Source organism: Canis lupus, chromosome 7, assembly GCF_011100685.1.
Source record: "Canis lupus familiaris isolate Mischka breed German Shepherd chromosome 7, alternate assembly UU_Cfam_GSD_1.0, whole genome shotgun sequence".
In the NCBI taxonomy this organism is placed as follows: Eukaryota; Metazoa; Chordata; class Mammalia; order Carnivora; family Canidae; genus Canis; species Canis lupus.
This window is the reverse complement of record NC_049228.1, coordinates 24807945-24826966: the sequence shown is the minus strand read 5'-3', so window position 1 is coordinate 24826966 and position 19022 is coordinate 24807945. Positions and strand designations below refer to the sequence as shown.

At 35.6% G+C, this 19022-nt stretch overlaps 1 protein-coding gene across 4 annotated transcripts in view; it reads left to right on the top strand.

Annotated features, from left to right (window-relative positions):
- Positions 1-19022, top strand: part of RABGAP1L (RAB GTPase activating protein 1 like) — a 744356-nt gene that overhangs the window by 204228 nt on the left and 521106 nt on the right. For all 4 annotated transcript variants that reach the window (XM_038542444.1, XM_038542442.1, XM_038542443.1 and 1 more), the window contains 2 exons: positions 348-441; positions 15440-15590. In XM_038542444.1, coding sequence (XP_038398372.1) covers positions 348-441; positions 15440-15590 — 245 coding nt within the window. The remainder of the gene's footprint in view (positions 1-347; positions 442-15439; positions 15591-19022) is intronic.

The window sequence follows — 19022 nt, the reverse complement described above, 5'->3', positions numbered from 1 at the left end:
TAATCTGGTGAGTAGAATATCACATAGGAATTTCTAATTGTGTTATCATTGGCTTTAAAATTTTACCCTCTTGGGATAAAGTTATTTATGTATAGGTATTTTAAATTTCATAGTATAGAAATTGTGAATAAGAATTTTCATAAAATGTTTATGCTTTGAGAATATATTTATCTAGGCACTAAAGATAAATTATATTAATGATTTTACTTTTTTTGCAATGGGCATAATATAAACAGAAGTATTGTTTGTTTTATTAGACACATAGTCATGTTTCTTGCTTTATAAGATATAAATGTCAAATATATAATACAGTGTTTGCCATTTTTGTTTTTGTGTTTCTTCTGCAGAGAGTGATAATGAACTTTCAAGTGGAACAGGCGATGTGTCTAAGGATTGTCCTGAGAAGATCCTATATTCTTGGGGAGAATTGCTAGGAAGATGGTAAACATTTATTTTTCTCATTGAAAATTTTATATTTACATAGTTAATGTTAATTTGTCTTATTAATTAAAATCTATATGTTTATCTTAATATTAGTATTTTAATGTACTTTAAAAACAAAAAAGTTTTAACCGTGTCTCTGCCTCTCTCTCTCTCTCTCTCTCTCTCTCTGTCTCTCATGAATAAATAAATTTAAAAAAAGAATTTTGTAGGACAGTTAGGTGTTGGGAATGGGGAAGGGGTGCTGGTCAGAGCAAGAAGATTATTAAGTCAGAGTCCAGTTGGGAGAACAGAAGCCCTGCCAGCCTTTTCAAATAGAAGGGTATTATTGCAAGAAATTGGTTTCTAGTGTGTTAGAATGCTGAAAGACAGAAAGAGGACATTAAAATAACCCAAGTAGTAGGAAGCAGCAGTATCCTCAGAGGTGGAGAAATAAAATGGAAGAAATATTGTCAGTGAAATCTAGGAACTCAGTGGAGATCTCCTGAGGAGCTGATGCAGGGACTTCTGAAGAAGGCTGCCCAGCTGGTTGTTTAGGCTTCTGAGGATACTCAGAGCAGCTAGGGTTTAGAAGGGCCTGTGAAAGGAGGGGTCATTTGGTTAGTTCTTGTATTCTGAAGAGTTACCCAGACTTCTGAGCTGGTGGGGAGACACAATGTGTTTGGTGCTGCTATTTCCTAGAGTACCTGGTGGGTATCAGTAATTATCAGTTGTGGTATAGCTAAACTGTTCCATAGAACAGTCCTTGCTGTTCTACCTTTCGATCGCATGCCATTGTTAACCTAACTTGGAAACGGAGTTTTACAAGGTTATAGGATACAAGGTAGATACGCAAAAATCAATCCTATTTCTATATACCGGCAATGAAAAATTGGAAATAGAAATTTAAAATCATGTAAAAGCACTAGAAAGAGGCATGAAACATTTTGGTAGAAACTGAACAAACTGTTACTAGATCTATACACTGTATCATTTGATATAATGAAAGAAATCGAAGAAGATCTCAGTAAATGGAAAAATAATACCATATTTATAGAATGAAAGTCTCAATATTGTTAAGATTTCCATTCTGCCTGTGGTAGTCTTTGGAATCAATGTAATTTCAATAAACATCCTAGTGGAATTGTTTTGGTAGCAACTGCAAAGCTGATTCTAAAATTCATATAGAAAAGCAAAGTAACTAGAATAGCCAAAACAATTTTAAAAATTAAGAACGAACTTGGGAGACTCATACTACCTGATTTCAGGTACCATAAAGTACCTGCTTTCAGCTTACCATCAAGCTACATTATTCAAGACATTATTGATTAAAGGATAGATACATATATCAAAGGGGCAGAATAGAGAGCCACACAATGTAAATCAACATTTCTCCAGGGAAAACATACAAATGACCAGCCAGCATATGGAAAGATGCTTAACATCATTAGTCATTAGGGGAAGGCAAATCAAACCACAATGACATACCACTCATTCTTGCAGTTCCTTAAAAAGTTTAAATAGAGAGATAAGATATGGCCTAACAATCTCACTCCTGCTAATATGCCCAAGAGAAATGAAAGCATCTGTCTACATAAACGTTTGTACTCAAATGTTCATGATATCATTATTCATAATAACCAAAAAGTGAAACCAATCCAAATGTCCACCAAGTGATGGATAAATAGATATGGTATATACATATGATGAGATATTCAGCAACAAAAATCAAGTACTGGTACATCTACGACATGCGTGATCCTTCAGAACATTATGCTATGTGAAAAAAAGTAAATCAGAAAAGAGTAATTGTATGAATTCATTTATGTGAGATATCAAGGATAGGCAAATCTATAGAGACAAAAAGTAGATTAGTGATTGTCCAGAGCTGGAGTGAGGATTTAGGTAAGTGGGGAGTGAATGCTAAGAAGTACAGGGTTTCTTTTTGGGGTAATGCAAATGTTCTAAAATTGGTTGTGCTAGTGGCTATACAAACTGTGTGAATATATTAAAACCATTGAATTAATTAAATGGATGAATCGTATGGTATATGCATTATATCTTGATACAGTTGTATGCAAAAGGAAATACACACATATATGGTCTGTTGATTGTAAATAAAAATTTAATTGAAATTCAATGGAGAAAGGATAATCTTTTTAGCAAATCGTGCTTTAAATTGGAGATCTATATACAAAAATTAAAACAATAAAAACCTTGAGGCACACTTTGCCCTATAATGAAAATTAGCTCAAAATGAGTCATAGACCTAAGTATAAGAGCTAAACTATAAGAGCTATAGAAGAAAACATAGGAAATCTTTGTGACCTTTGGTTAGACAGAGATTTCTTAGATATGATACCAAAGGAATGATGTCTGAAAGAAAAAATTTATAAATTTGACTTCATCAAAACAAAACTTTTGTTCTTCAAAGGACATTCAGAAGAATTGAAAAGATACACACTGGGAGAAAATATTTGCAAAACATATCTGATAAAAGACTGGTATCCAGACTATAAAAAATTCTCAAAATTCAGTCTTAAAAAGGAAACAAAAAGCAACCTCATTTAAAAATAAGCAAAAGATCTGAACAGCTATTTCACCAAAGAAGATATTTTGGATTACAAATAAACCCATGAAAAAATGCTAAACAACATTAGTCATTAGGGAAATACCAATTAAATCCAGAGTGGGCAGTACTATGCTACTATACACATATTCAAATGATTGAAATAAAAAAGCAAAAACAACAGCAAAACACCGATAATACCAAGAGTTGGCAAAGATACATAGCAACTGCAGCTCTCATGTTTTGCTGGTGGAAATGCAAAATGGTGCAAGTGTTTTGGAAAGTTTGGCATTTTCTTAGAAAGTTGAACACATACTTCTTATACTACCCAGCAATTCCAATTCCACTCCTATGTATTTATCCAACTGAAATGAAAACCTGTGTACAAAAGTCTACAACATCTTTATTCATAATTACCCCAAACTGGAAACAATCCAGATGCTCTCCAACATGGATCAACTAACTGGTACATACATCCAGTCAGTGGGATATCCTGAACAATTAAAAAAAGGAACTACTGATTCATGCAACAACATGATGGATCTCAAATGCATTATGTTAAGTAAAATATATCAGATTTGAATCGCTTAATACTATACTTTCACTTTTTTAAGATTCTAGAAAAGCCAAAACTATCATGATAGAAAATTTATCCATAGCTTCCAAGAATTGATTGTGGTGGGTGATGTTGACTACAAGAGAGCAGAGGAGAATTTTTGAACTGTCCTATGTTTTGGTTACAGTGATGACCACACACCTATATGAATTTGTCAAAGCTCACAGAACAAGGTTGAATTTTAAAATCCTAAAAACCCAGAGTATTAATCCTGAGCATTTTAGTTGTTGAAGCACAATGTGCTACTACTACATCAGAAAACAAAAGAAGAAAAAGAGACCAAATGCTTATTTCATATTGTGTAGCACACAGAACACATCAGAACAAGTAATAAATATGAATGAAGGAAGGAAATGGGAAACAAAAAGAAAAACAGGAATGAAATTTATGGCCTATATGTAGAGTAGCTCTTTGAAGTGCATGCTTTTCTTAGGGCAGTGCCTTCATTATCCCTTGTATTCACATTCCTCCTCTCTCTTTACTTTGATTTGTAGTATTTATTGTAGGAATCACTGTCTATTCTAACTCTTCAAAGTTATGTCACAAATGCACATGACCTCCTCAAAGTTACTATTGTCTTAAAAGCCCTTATCACCGTGCCTGGAATGTAGTGGTGCACAACAAATATTTATTGAATGTATTTTTTTTCAAGATTTTATTTATTTATTCATGAGAGACACAGAGAGTGAGGCAGAGACATAGACAGAGGGAGAAGCAGGCTCCCCATGGGGAGCCCCGTGTGGGACTCGATCCTCGGACTCCAGGATCATGCCCTGAGCCGAAGGCAGACACTGAACCAGTGAGCCACCTAGGCATCCCTATTGAATATATTTGTGAATGAAAATTCCTGAAATACAGATCTCTGTCCCTTCAAGTCTATGAAAATTTTACATAGTTACATTTTGTACTTATTTTTTTCTTGTGTAATTTTTAAATTAAATTGATATACTTGTTAATTATAAGTAGATTATCTTTTAAAAATATTTTTATTTATTCATGAGAGACGCAGAGAGAGAGAGGCAGAGACATGGGCAGAGGGGGAGCCTGATGCAGGGCTCAATCCTAGGACTCTGCGATCTTGATCTGAGCCAAAGGCAGACACTCAGCCAATGAGCCACCCAGGTGCCCCAGTAGATTCATTTTCATATGACAATTATGACTGCTTTGTGTCTTGTTCATGTCATGTTATGGTGAGGTGTTTGACTTAAGCATTTTAAAAGCATCTTTCTGGCTCTGAAGTGAAAAACATCATAAGAAAGCAAAGACAGAAGCAGGCAGAATAGTTAGAGGCTATTGTAAATAAACCAAGAGAGAGACGATAATGTCTTATGCCAAGTTAATAGGAAAAAGTGACATGTGATCAGATTCCCAATTTAAGACAGAGCTTATAGAATTTGCTTGTGTTTCCTGTGTGGCCTGAGAAAAATAACTGACCAATGTTGCCAAAGTTTTTGGCTTAAACGACTAGGTCTTCCATTTACTTAAATATGAAAGATAAGAGGAAGAAGAACACCTTTGGAGGATTAAATTAAGATTTTGGAGATGTTGAGATGCCTTGTATACATCAAAATAAATGTGTCCTTTAGTCAGTTACATGTAAGATTGAGTTCAAGGGAAAGGTAAGGATGAAAGTAGGAGTTTGGGAGCCATTGGTGTATAGATGATTTTTAAGGCTGTTAGAATGGGTAAGATTACTTAGGAAGTGAATAGAGAAGTCTTCCAGGGACCAGGCTCTTGTCTGCTCTAGTGTTTGGAGGTTGAAGAGATGAGGATCATGCAAAGAAGTCCAAGAAAACGCAGCCTATGAAGCTAGGAGAAGAAACAAGATAGAAATCAAAGGAATTAAATCTGTCAAGAAGGGAATGATCAGTTGCTGATAGGTCAAGTCAGAGTAAGCCTAAGAATTTTACTTGATCCAGCTTTTCAGATGTCACTGATGACCCTGATGAGAATCTCTCAAGGTAAGAATGAAAGCTTGATTAGACTGTATCTAAGATAATCAGCAGGTGTAGAGAACTCTTCAGAGTAGTTTTGCTATAGAAGGATGATAAATAGGGACAAGTTAGGAAATACATGTGGACTGAGCGGTTATTCTAAAAATGAAGATGGTCAATTTAACATGTGATATGTTTTTGGAAATAGTCAGGAGAGAAAATTTGATAATGCCAGAGGGAGAGGACTAGTTGCAGGAGAAGTCATTGAATAGGTAATAAGATTTCTTGACTAATGGAGGAGTTGTATTTAGGAGCAGAGATAGTTCATTGTAACAAGAGGAATGGTGGGGCATGGCTACAAATAGCTGACTTAATCTACTTACTGTGTGCCAGGTAAAGTGCCTGAGCACTTTAGCTGTCTTATTCTAGTTACCACAGCAACCCTCTAAGGTAGGGATTATTATTATCTTTATTTCAGAGATGAGAAACTGAGGTGTAGCTATGTTAGGGAGCTAGTATAAAAATACAAGCAGATAATGGCAGTGAATAACTTGCTCAAGATCCCCAATAGGTAATTTGCTCTAGAGCCAGTGAGTAATTTGCCCACAATCATGCAGTGAGTAAAAGACCATGTCAGGATTTGAATCTAGGTAGTATGGCTCCAGAGCCAGAACTTTTTTAACCAGTGGACAGGTGCCATTTCTGTAATGTGGGCAGGTTAGGTTACTGGATTAGTATTTATTTATTTATCTAAAGATTTTATTTATTTATTTGAGAGAGAGAGAGATCACAGAGGGAATGGAAGAGGGAGGAACAGACTTGCTGCTGAGCGGGGAGCCCACTGTGGGCCTTGATTCTGGGACCTTGAGATCACGACCTGAGCTGAAGGCAGATGCTTAATTGACTGAACTTCCCCAGGTGCCTTGGATTAGTTTTTATAGAAGTTTTAATGAGAGAGAGAGAGAGAGAGAGAGAGAGAGAATAAATTAGGAAAATTGATTCCCTTGCCAGCCTTCTAGTATGAATTTAAAGAAAAACCATGAGAATGGCAGGAACACAAATTACTTTGATGACTAAATAAATAGCAAATTGAGAGCTTTGCTGTGTTTATAAAATTCAGGATATATAACTTGATTGGAACATACGTTTATGAAGCATCATCCTAGGCTCTAGGAGATAAATAAAGACATAGTCCTACCTTTGAGGTTTATAATAAAAAAAGATAGCAATGCATAATCATAACAGACCATTTTTACAAACTGATATTGTTTCATGTTTCTTTACCATTTTGCTTTTTTTCCCTATAAAATGACAAGTTACTTGATGATTTCATCTAACTGAAAAAAATTCATCTACTCTTTTGGGACCTGTACTAGACTTTGCAGGTTTAAAGATGAATAGGAGGGATGCTTGGGTGGCTCAGCAGTTGAGTGTCTGTCTTCCGCTCAGGGCATGATCCCAGTCCGGAATCGAGTCCCGCATTGGGCTCCCTACAAGGAGCCTGCTTCTCCCTCTGCCTGTGTCTCTGCCTTTCTCTCTGTTTCTCTCATGAATAAATAAATAATATCTTTTAAAAAATAAAGATGAATAGGAGATGATTCTTGCCTCTATGGAATTAGCCATCTTACAGAGGTATATAAATATTTCATCATAATTGTGATGTTATAAATATGCAAAAGTGAGAAAATAATAAAGAGTAAAACCTCATTTGCCCACCATCTAACTTCAGTAGTTATCAACACAGTAAAGATGATCCTCAACAAATATTTTAAAGCTAAAAGTGCTATGGTGCTTTTTATTATTTAGGAAGAAACTGTAAATAGAGAAACTGGTTGGAGGCATGAGTTGATGAGATCTTACAAACTCATGGGCCTTATAGGCAGAGAAGGTTCCAAATGGGGAAAGGCTTTTGAGGTAGAATTGATAGAGCTTCTCAGCTATAATTCAATGTACATTTTTTTTTTAAGAAAAAGAAAACTTTCTAAATTATATTTTTAGTAGTGGACTTCAAGAAATTTTTTTAAAAATTTTTATTTATTTATGATAGTCACAGAGAGAGAGAGAGATAGGCAGAGACACAGGCAGAGGGAGGAGCAGGCTCCATGCACCGGAAGCCCGATGTGGGATTCGATCCCGGGTCTCCAGGATCGCGCCTTGGGCCAAAGGCAGGCGCCAAACCGCTGCGCCACCCAGGGATCCCGACTTCAAGAAGTTTATTGAAGGAATCTGAGGAAGCTTTTATTTTTTAAAATTTTATTTGAATTCAATTAATGTATAATGTATTATTAGTTTGAGAGGAGAGTTCAATGATTCATCAATTGCATGAAACACTCAGTGCTCATTACATCATATGCCCTCTTTAATGCCCATTGCTCAGTTACTTCATCCCCTCACTCATCTTCCCCTCCAGCGACCCTCAATTTGTTTCCTATAGTTAAGAGTCTCTTATGGTTTGTCTTCCTCTCTGATTTTATCTTTATTTTTCCCTCCCTTCCCCTATGATCCTCTGTTTTGTTTCTGAAATTTCACATTTGAATGAAATCGTGTGATAATTTGTCTTTCTCTGATTGACTTATTTTGCATATCATATTACCCTCTAGTTCCATCCACATTGTTGTAAAATGGTAAGATTTTTTTTTGATAGCTGAGTAATATTTCATTGTATTTGTATACCACATCTTTATCCATTCATCTGTCGATGAACATCTGGGCTCTTTCCATAGTTTGGCTATTGTGGACATTGCTATAAACATTAGGGTACAGGTGCCCCTTTGGATCACTACGCAAGGAAACTATTTTAAACAACTAATATAACTGATTTTTTGACTTTTACAGAACTTGCTGCATCTTCTACAAATCAAATGTTTTTATTTGGCTCATTATTGCAGTTGTGTCATTATAATTCATATGTATAAAAAGGGTAAACTTTGTCTAATTGAGAGAAGTTTATATCTGTTATACAAAGATTGATAAGTTTTAATTGCTCTTGGAATATCTTTTTTATTTTTATTTTTTAAAGATTTTATTTATTTATTCATGAGAGACACAGAGACAGAGACATAGGCAGAGGGAGAAGCAGGCTCCCTGCAGGGAGTCTTATGTAGGACTTGATGTGGGCCTTGATCCCAGGACTCCAGGATCACGCCCTGAGCCAAAGGCAGGTGCTTAACCACTGAGCAACCCAGGCATCCCTGGAATATCTTTTTAAAACATTAGTGTTCTTTATATTTAGAAGCTTTCAGTGAGTCTTAGCAATACTAGTTAGGTACTTACATGAAGTTATTTTTGTGATTTATTAGGTAAAGCACCTGTTGTGTAAAGTACTACAGTTTTGCTTGGGGGACATTTTTCTTTAAAGTGAGGAGACTGTATTCTTAATAAACTTTTAACTAAAATATAGTTGAAAGTATTTTGAACTTACTTTACAACAGGTAGGTCACTATATTGAAATAAAGTGAAACCTTTATAGATAAAATCAGAATTCAGTTAATTAAATATACCACTAGAAAGATGTAAAGGGAAAAAATTTAACACTAATTTGAAATTATCAGAAAGAAATAAAGATAGTAATGGAAAGAAAGCTAAAAACAGTAGTGTAAAAAATACAGTAGTGGGTGTCTGTTATATGAGACTGTACTTGAAGTGTCTTGAAGAAATAATTGTAAGAAAAAAGTGAATGAGCTAGAATTAGGGAAGAGAGCCAGGGGCGGGGAGAGAGGAAGAGAGGAGACATCTGTGATGGGAAGACTTGGAAAATCCTTGCTGGCAAATGGTAGCAAGATTTCTGTTACATGTTAAATATATTTATAATAGTAGTACAGATGACTTGAATATTAAATTATTTAGGGAATTTTAAGGAATTGGGCGGAACTACTTCTGGATACCTGCTTCTGGTTCTGAAATTGTGTGGAAGCTTTTGAGATTTTTGAAAACTGGAAAAACAGAGTGCCGACTCTGAAAACTTAGGTATAAAGGTCAGATTTTGTAAAAGGAAGATTTCCTAACCAGAAAAATTAAGGAACATCTGAGGTAAAAATTAGGTATTGGTTTATTGAATCAAACCATCTTCAAACTTTTCATTCTCTTTTATTAGTATATCAGAAAATTGATACATATTTAGTAGGCACTTTGATGTGTTCTTCATGGCTATACTTTCTAAAGTGGGCAAGTGTGGTCTCTCAGCCTAACCAAGCATCAACAAACTGCTTGGAGAACAAAATAAAATATAAGCTCAGAATCAACCTGAAAGATTAGAATCACTAAGCAGGAATATTTATAGCTTTCTTCCTTTTCACATTAACATATAATGTTTCATTTTTTTCAACTGAGAAAAAATCTTGCTCTCCCTCCATGCCAGTATGTGCTCTTAATCTTCAGAATGACCTTTAATCTGTCTTTTTTCTTGAAGTTTTTTTTTCTTTTTCTTTTTTTTAAAGACTTTATGTGAGAGAGGGGGAGTGGGGGTGTGGGGTGGGTCAGGGAGGGGCAGAGAGAGAAGGAGAAGCGCATTCCCTGCTGAGCAGGGGACCCTGGGATCATGACCTGAGCCGAAGGCAGATGCTTAACCAACTGAGCTACTAGGCACCCCTCTTGAAATTTTTCTTAGTGTAGCTTGTTTAAGTAACACCTCGGTTTACATATTTAGATATCCTCTTGTCTTTTAGTTTCAGTTCTAGCTGTTCCTCTTCCTGAGAGAATGTTTTAAAATGGGTCAAGCTGCTGCCCTCACGTTCTCCTGTCTCCCAGCCACCTACTTCTACCTCCCTTCTGTCAAAATTGCCCTAATTCCATCAGTGACCACTCAGTGTCATTCAGTGGCTTTTCTTCTCATCTCTTGATTTCTCTGCTGTTTCTGTTAGAAGTGATACTTTCCCTTTGAAATTCTCTCTGAACAGGTTTGGAAATAGAAAAAGTCCTCATATGCTTAGGTAGTTTCAAGAAAGATGCCTCTTTTGAAGGTAACTAGATGAATACATGGCAGCTCTATGATCTTATTAAAATCAGTGAGAATGTTTACTTTTAAAAAAGCGTTCTTTTTTTTTTTTTTGCTTAGCCTTAGTAGTTGATCATACTAATTTAATTTTATAAATCTGTTCACTCATTTGTCTAAAATATATTGAATGCCTTCTATGTGCTAGGCACTGTTCTAAATACTTGGGGTGCAAGAGTAAAGAAGACGGAGATTCTTGCACTTGTGGAGTTTATATTTATGTATTAGAAACTACCTCCTAACTATATATCTTCTACATGTATGACTTTTTAAATAATTATATATCTCTTGTTTCCAGTGCATGGTTCAGCACATGTAATAACTAGTTGCTTATTTCTAGATCTCTTGATAGCTGCAGTTAATGTTTTATTAAAACAGTGGTCATATGTAGTTATTATTATTATTTTTTTTTTATTGGTGTTCAATTTACTAACATACAGAATAACACCCAGTGCCCGTCACCCATTCACTCCCACCCCCCGCCCTCCTCCCCTTCTACCACCCCTAGTTCGTTTCCCAGAGTTAGCAGTCTTTACGTTCTGTCTCCCTTTCTGATATTTCCCACACATTTCTTCTCCCTTCCCTTATTTTCCCTTTCACTATTATTTATATTCCCCAAATGAATGAGAACATATAATGTTTGTCCTTCTCCGACTGACTTACTTCACTCAGCATAATACCCTCCAGTTCCATCCACGTTGAAGCAAATGGTGGGTATTTGTCATTTCTAATAGCTGAGTAATATTCCATTGTATACATAAACCACATCTTCTTTATCCATTCATCTTTCGTTGGACACCGAGGCTCCTTCCACAGTTTGGCTATAGTGGCCATTGCTGCTAGAAACATCGGGGTGCAGGTGTCCCGGCGTTTCATTGCATTTGTATCTTTGGGGTAAATCCCCAACAGTGCAATTGCTGGGTCGTAGGGCAGGTATATTTTTAACTGTTTGAGGAACCTCCACACAGTTTTCCAGAGTGGCTGCACCAGTTCACATTCCCACCAACAGTGTAGGAGGGTTCCCTTTTCTCCGCATCCTCTCCAACATTTGTTGTTTCCTGCCTTGTTAATTTTCCCCATTCTCACTGGTGTGAGGTGGTATCTCATTGTAGTTTTGATTTGTATTTCCCTGATGGCAAGTGATGCAGAGCATTTTCTCATATGCATGTTGGCCATGTCTATGTCTTCCTCTGTGAGATTTCTGTTCATGTCTTTTGCCCATTTCATGATTGGATTGTTTGTTTCTTTGGTGTTGAGTTTAATAAGTTCTTTATAGATCTTGGAAACTAGCCCTTTATCTGATATGTCATTTGCAAATATCTTCTCCCATTCTGTAGGTTGTCTTTGAGTCATATGTAGTTATTAATAGGCAGTTTTATCAGAAATATTGAAAGCAATGATTGTATCCATAAATTGCTGTTTCCTTTGGGTCCTCACTGGTCATAGATGTATACTAGTAGTATTTAGCTTACTATCCCTTTGTGCTCCTTAAGTATTAGGGTGCTGTATGCAATATAATTACTGTATCATTACCAGGGTAATCAGTAAATTAAAGCTGTTAATCATGTAGTGTTATGAATGACCTAGTTCTTTTTAAATGTCAGTCTATGAAGATAAATAGAGCCTAGGTTTTTAAATAGGAGAAAATATTTTTTTTTCATAATGCTTGGATAGATAGATGGCTGAGGGTAAGCTAGAAACTGAACATTGATTGAGTTGAATCATATTGTGGTAAAATATCATTAGGGGTGTGTGTATGCATGTGTAGGAAAATATATTCCAAATATAAAATCATATAAATCATTATACAAAATGATCTGAGCCAACATAATATTCAGTGAAGCTATTTGCCAGCAGTATTGGAAATATATCATAGAAGGACAAGTGAATGTTAGCAAATTGTTGCGAGGTCCAGGTTGAATAAAATTGGTGGCAGTGGAGATAGAGAGAAGAAGTGCATGGAATTTGGAAAAGTTGGGAAAAAATACATTAGGTTTGTTGATGGTTTACTATAGGGCAGAGAGTAATGTCAACTCCCAGGTTTCCAATTTGAATAGATTGTGATGACAATCATTGAGGTGAGGTACCCTGGAGAACAAGGTTTAGGAAGAAAATATGGATTGAGATTTGGACATGTTGATTTTGAAGTGCCTTTGAGCCTCTGGAGCTCCAAAGACATGTGTATGCGTGAAAACGCTCAGAGACAAGAATGCCATAAGAAGTCGATCACTGAGAAAAGTGTAGAGAGAACACTCAGAGCACTTGGGAGGTTCACAGAGGAGAAGCAACAGCAGTGGGGTCTGGGAAGGGGAAGGGAGAGGGCTTTGTCATTGAAGCCAAAGGAAACAAAGTGGTCCATAGTGTGAAAGGATTGAAAAATGACCCTTGAACTTAGTGGCATGGAGAGAGGTCATGTATTACTTCAGTGAAAACTAAGGAGAGATGAAGAAGCCATGTTGAGCTGAATTGAGGAATGAGTGGGAGAGGAGGAAAGAGAGATAATGACTCTAACAACTCTTGAGAAATTTCTTGCAAGGTAGGAGACAGTATGATAGCCAGAGGGTTATGTGAGGTTGAGGAAAGGTTTTTCTTACATGAGAGGTATGTATTGGAGTTTTATTTTTTGAAAGATTTTATTTATTTATTCATGAGAGACACAGAGAGAGAGAGAGAGGCAGAGACACAGGCAGAGGGAGAAGCAGGCTCCATGCAGGGAGCCCGACTCGATCCCGGATCTGCAGGATCAGGCCCTGGGCTGAAGGCGGCGCTAAACCGCTGAGCCACCCGGGCTACCCTGTATTGGAGTTTTAATAGCTGTGGTAGTAAAAAGTGATAGCGTAGTGATCTCTATATAACGTGTAGCATGTGATATATTTAATTACTTTGCTATTCCCTTATATGAGACTTAAAATTCAGAATATTTTGCATTTAATTTCAGAGAAAATGACCTTTATATACTCGTGTTTTTAGTTAACTCAGTTTTTTACCCTAAGAGGATAGAAACTCAGCTACCCTCAAGCCACATGTATTTTTTTCTATTCAAAAGTATAATCAGAACCAAATAAATTGTGAAAAAGATCATTTTATATGACTTATCCTGGCTCTTTTGTGACATAATATTCTTTTACTAATCTTAAACTCAGTTGGCTGGTGAAGAAGAGGCAGTTGAAAAGAGGTTACACGTGTCACATAGTTTGCTCAGGTGTAAGTCTTCTTGAGAATATCTTACCACATTTTGTGAAGCATATTTAGCTTTATTTTTACAAATTAAACTTATACTTTAAAAACATGAAAGAAATTTAAAGAATTGAAATGACTTTTTTGGTGTGTGATTATAAAAGAATTTAAGTTGTAAATTAATTGTAAATTTAAGTTGTAAATCATTGTAAATATTTCAAACAGCATAGGAAAATAAAAGAAATTATTTTCCTCTTAATTCTATTACACACATATTTTGGAGTATATTCTTCTGTATTCTTTTCCTATGCAGGTTGAAATCAGGTTTCAAAATAGTATGTGTTAGAGAAAAAGAGGAGCAAGAGAGGGAAGGAGAAAGAGAATGAATATGTATTTAAAATAATACTATATATAAAATTTTGAGAGAGGGAGAGAGAATGTATATTTAAAATTATACCATATATGCTGTTTTGAAACTTGCTTTTTTTCACTTACCAGCATAACTTTGGTCCCTAATGTGCAACAGCATCTTAAATCACATAAGACCTCCCTCCTTTTATTTAATTTTACTCCAAGCTAATCAGTATGGGCAGTTTAGATTCTCTAACTCAACAATATAAAAGTTGAGGCTGAAAGAAAGTAGAATAGATAAAAACTTGATGGTTTTTTAAAAAATATTAATGGGATGAGTTTACTTGAGCTTTTGAGTTATGGAAAGTACAACAGTTCTTCCAAAATGGCCAGATGATGACTGAATGGGAAAGGAATGGAACATATTTTCAGAAGAAAGGTCTGCCAAAACTGAGATCTGGGCTGGAGATGGAAGAGTGTATATAAGCTAGAGAAAGTTGATGAAGTAGATGAGAGGGCAATTTTAGAAAATAGACATATTGATTCTCTGACTTTTAGGGCTAAATCTGGAAACCAAAGCCTGAATGTTGGATCAAACCAGAGTACATCATCAATGTTTGGAGTCCAGGTGGTAATACCAGGGTCAGCTCTAAGCGTATAAAACTGGGTAACAAATACAAGTAGACGTAAAATCTGAGCAAAGAGACATAAAAGACAGCTCCCAGGTTCAAGTTAGGCACCAGGAAAATGTTGAGGAATGGAATTTATACTCACAAGACTGGGAACTGCAAGTCAACTTCTTGTTAAGTTGTGCAGATTATTGTAGTCATATACTTACCATGTCATCATTGACTTAATGGCAAAAAATACTTGCCTGTGTTTTATTTCTAAACAACCTTGGAAATGGGTATGGTTAATAAGTCTGTGCTATTTTCCTAGAAAAGTGGAATTGTATATGTTGTATAAGTTTTGAGGGAAAGGTCTAGGTCCTTCATTTAAGGGAGTACTTTGGGTCAGGATGTAGGGGTATAGTCAAGACATGATAAGTCTGTGATCCACTTTCAGCTTCCCATTCCCCTATTCCTTATCATTCTCATGTCATTAACCAGCTTGTCCTATGTTCATGTCAGGGGATTCAGATGGTTCTTTTTACGCCTTGAAATGCTTCCAAGAAATATATAATTAACGCACTCATTATGATGAATAAGTTCATAAGTTCCAGGATATCACCGAGCTACTGTTGTATCTCATGCTCTCCTCCCCAGTTTTTCCCTCAACCCAGGCTTACATTTTTATGTAAATTTATTAATGTGCTTTCCATAACAGCAGCAGTTCAGTAGTGGTGAAGGGAGTATGAATGGTTTGTTTTCTTGTTTTCTTAGGCACAGTAACCTTGGTGCACGACCAAAGGGGCTGTCCACTCTAGTGAAGAGTGGAGTCCCTGAAGCACTGAGGGCAGAGGTATGGCAGTTATTAGCAGGTTGCCATGACAACCAGGCAATGCTGGATAGATATCGCCTTCTTATCACAAAGGTAGGAAGCTTTTTTCATATTCTTCTCATTGGACAGCATATTAAATACTGTTTTCATAGCTGCAATAAGTCATAAATGTTTTAAACTTCTTTAAAAACTGTTGGTGTTGTGCAGTGAATGGTTCTGCCTTTTGTTCTGAGCACTTGTTGGATAGTATAAAACAGTGACTTCACTTTCATTTTTTTTGTTGTTGAAGTGAAAGATATTTATATTTCAGGCGTTTTCAATTAACCTTATTGTATAAGATTTATATACAGTTATATTTGTATACCATATAATTGTACTCTAGTATAATTTTAAAATCAGATTAACTTAAAATGAAATTAAAAGGCCCTCTGTGCTTATGTAACCATACATGTAAATGATGTAGATAGTTGTTCAGACTCTTATTCTGTCAGGAGCCCCTGGTTCCAATGTAAATACCTGTGCTTATGTCCAAAGAAATGATTGCAGAGCATATATAAGGGTAATCCTCAGGCCTAGCGTCTCCTCCTAGGTCTTGCCTCTTAATTTTGTAACATACTCTAAGTCATGGATTTAAAAATCTCTATTCATAAATGAGATTTTTTGATAACCAAGACTTTGTTCCTCAGGATTTATCAACTTTTCAGTCTTTAGCCCCTCTAATTCTTTCTCCTCTTCTTTCTCTCTGTGCCTACTTCCCTTCCACAAATATTTTCTGATTACCTAAATTTACCCACTGCTAAATTCAGATTTTCTTTAAAAAAAGTTTATAATTTTTTATGATTAGTGTTTTCTGCAGTGATCCACTTGTGTGTATCCACATATGTGTGTGTATATATCTAAAGTTCCACTTGTATTTTTAAAATTGCAACACAAAGGATATTGAGTTATACTAGTATTTGCTGTGCCATGGTACTGAGGTCTCAGTACGTTGTTGGGTCCAATGACCACTTGTCCCATGTGATTCAAGAGTGATCTGAGGCAAGAAGGGGCTTGCCACACCTTAGGAAAGAATAACCGTGGTGTTCCTACTCATGTATGTACTTTCATAATATTAGAATTTTCTTGCAATTTGCATACTCAATTACATGAGTTTAAAAATTGTCTAGTTTTACCTTTAATACCACAGGGTATATAAGTGATTTAAAGAGATTGTTATCACAGGATGTTATATATCAAGATACTAAACAAACAAACCCCAAAACATACTAGTCTGTCCCTTCAAGTAAGAATTAATGTTCTGATAAGGGATGGCAAAGCAACTACTTCTGGAAGTAAACTCATGTTATAGAGAAGGACACCTGAAATGTTTGGTAATTTAAACATCACTACGTGATTTTGTCACACTGAATGCTACATGTGTTATTATAAAACACTTGCATCTTCTTAACTTAAAAACCTGGAATCCAAAATTTCAAATATGTTTAAAACTTGTACAAGTAATTACAGAAAATTTGGGACTGATTGTTAAAAATATAAAAATAAAACACTTTCTGGTTTACTGATAAGAATTCATTTGAATGGGTGCTTGGCTGACTCAGTAGAACATGTGACTCTTGATCTTGGGGTTATGAGCTTGAGCCCCATATTGGGTACAGAGATTACTTAAAAAAATAAAATCTTTTTTTTTTTAAGAAAAAAAATTTCATTTGAGAAAATGATTTCTTAACCAGATTTCAATAAAGTGATTGATGGATGGGACTGAAAAAAAAAAAATGATGCTCCCCTATTTGGGTCTCTGGATTTCTATAAGTCTTTTTCAGATATTGATAATGATTAAAACCGTGAATCAAGAAAACTGATTTTGAAATAAGTTTCAAATTGTTTCATAAACTGCTAAATGAACATTTTAAAATAACTCATATTGTATGATCCTGTTTACATGAAATGTTTAGAATAGGCAAATGCATAGAGGCAGAAAGTAAATTAATGGCTGCTGATGGCTGGAGGATAGAATTGGGAGTGACTGCTAACAGATACAGGGTTGCTTTTTGGGGTGATGGAAATGTTCTGGAATTTCATAGTGGTGATGATTATATAATATTGTGAATATACTAAAAAACACTGAATTGTATACTCTAGAATAGTGAATTTTATGTTATGTGAAGTTTATTTCAATAGAAAAATTGCACAAAATAAAATATTTTTAAATGATTCATTCAATATTGAATATTTTTGTACAGCATAAGTTTTTCATTGTTTTTATCTTATTTATATCCTATCTATGTCTATGCTTTATAGGATCTATTAGTATAGTAGCACTTTTACATAAGAAAAATTAATAAAATAAATATACATGTATTGGAAGTTTATGCCCAGAAAAGTTTTTATTAATGGGAGTATCTGAGAAAAAGTGTCCAGAGACCATAACTCTGGGTGTCAGATCATTTTTTTATATAAATAACAAACTGTATACTTTTGATGGCTGTTTATAGAATAGCAGCTACTGCTATATCCCTTTCTCTACTAAGAGGCTTCTAAAATTCATACCTTTTAGGATTTCAGACTTTGGGAGAAAAATAAAGAATAGTCTTCACAATGTTATTTATGAACTCCCAACAGTACAGTGTATGTCATATATATGATAAAAGCCTTCCCATATGTACCAAGCACCATGGTAATTTAGAGTATACAATTGCAGGAAGGAGTTTAAGATCAAGAGACAGAATGACAAAAAATGTTTTCATTGAATAGAATATTTTCAGACTCTCTTTTACTTTGGGATTTGGCTGTGATTTACTTACTGCATGTGAAGACTGGAGGGAGACAAGACCCGTATTATTTTTTTATGGCAGTAGTAAACAGATGCCTGGGCTTTTCCAGTTGTGAGGCTTTGCATCTGCCTTTAGGCATTCCATTCTGAATCACCTACCTTTGTTCTGTAGTTTCTGTTTCCTGCAGTTTCCTAACTTGAGGAGCAAGAGTAATCCCCTCATTCTCTGGACTATAGTTACAGCAAACTTAAAAGCTTGCAGTCGTGTCCCCATCTTCTGCTCTTCTAGCTCTTCCAGTGCTTAAGAACCTAAATTCTTAAGTTAAATCTCTTTTGAAATACTTAGAGCAGGTTCTCTTTCCCTGACTGAACTCTTGTCTGATGTACTTGGCACATGCTTGTCAGCTTGTTGGCACAAGATGGCTGCTCTGCGTCTGGTGTTGTATTCAGAAAAGAAGGAAGACAGAGACAGTCAGTCAAACTGAACTTTAAGGCATCAGTCCTCCAGATTGCAAGTCTGCACAGAACTTCTGACACCACCTGCAAGTTTATGGGTCCCCAGAGCCACTCCTATGTCATACTAGCTTATCTACAAACTTGAAGGTCCCTGTAGATACCTTCTAGGAGTATAGCAAAATGTTATACTCATGATTATAGGTGTGTAGAACCAGTCAAAGGAAAGGATATATAGGGCAGAATCTGAGACTGAGAGGGTTTTAGATATGAATCTTGCATCATCCTCAGGGACACATTAT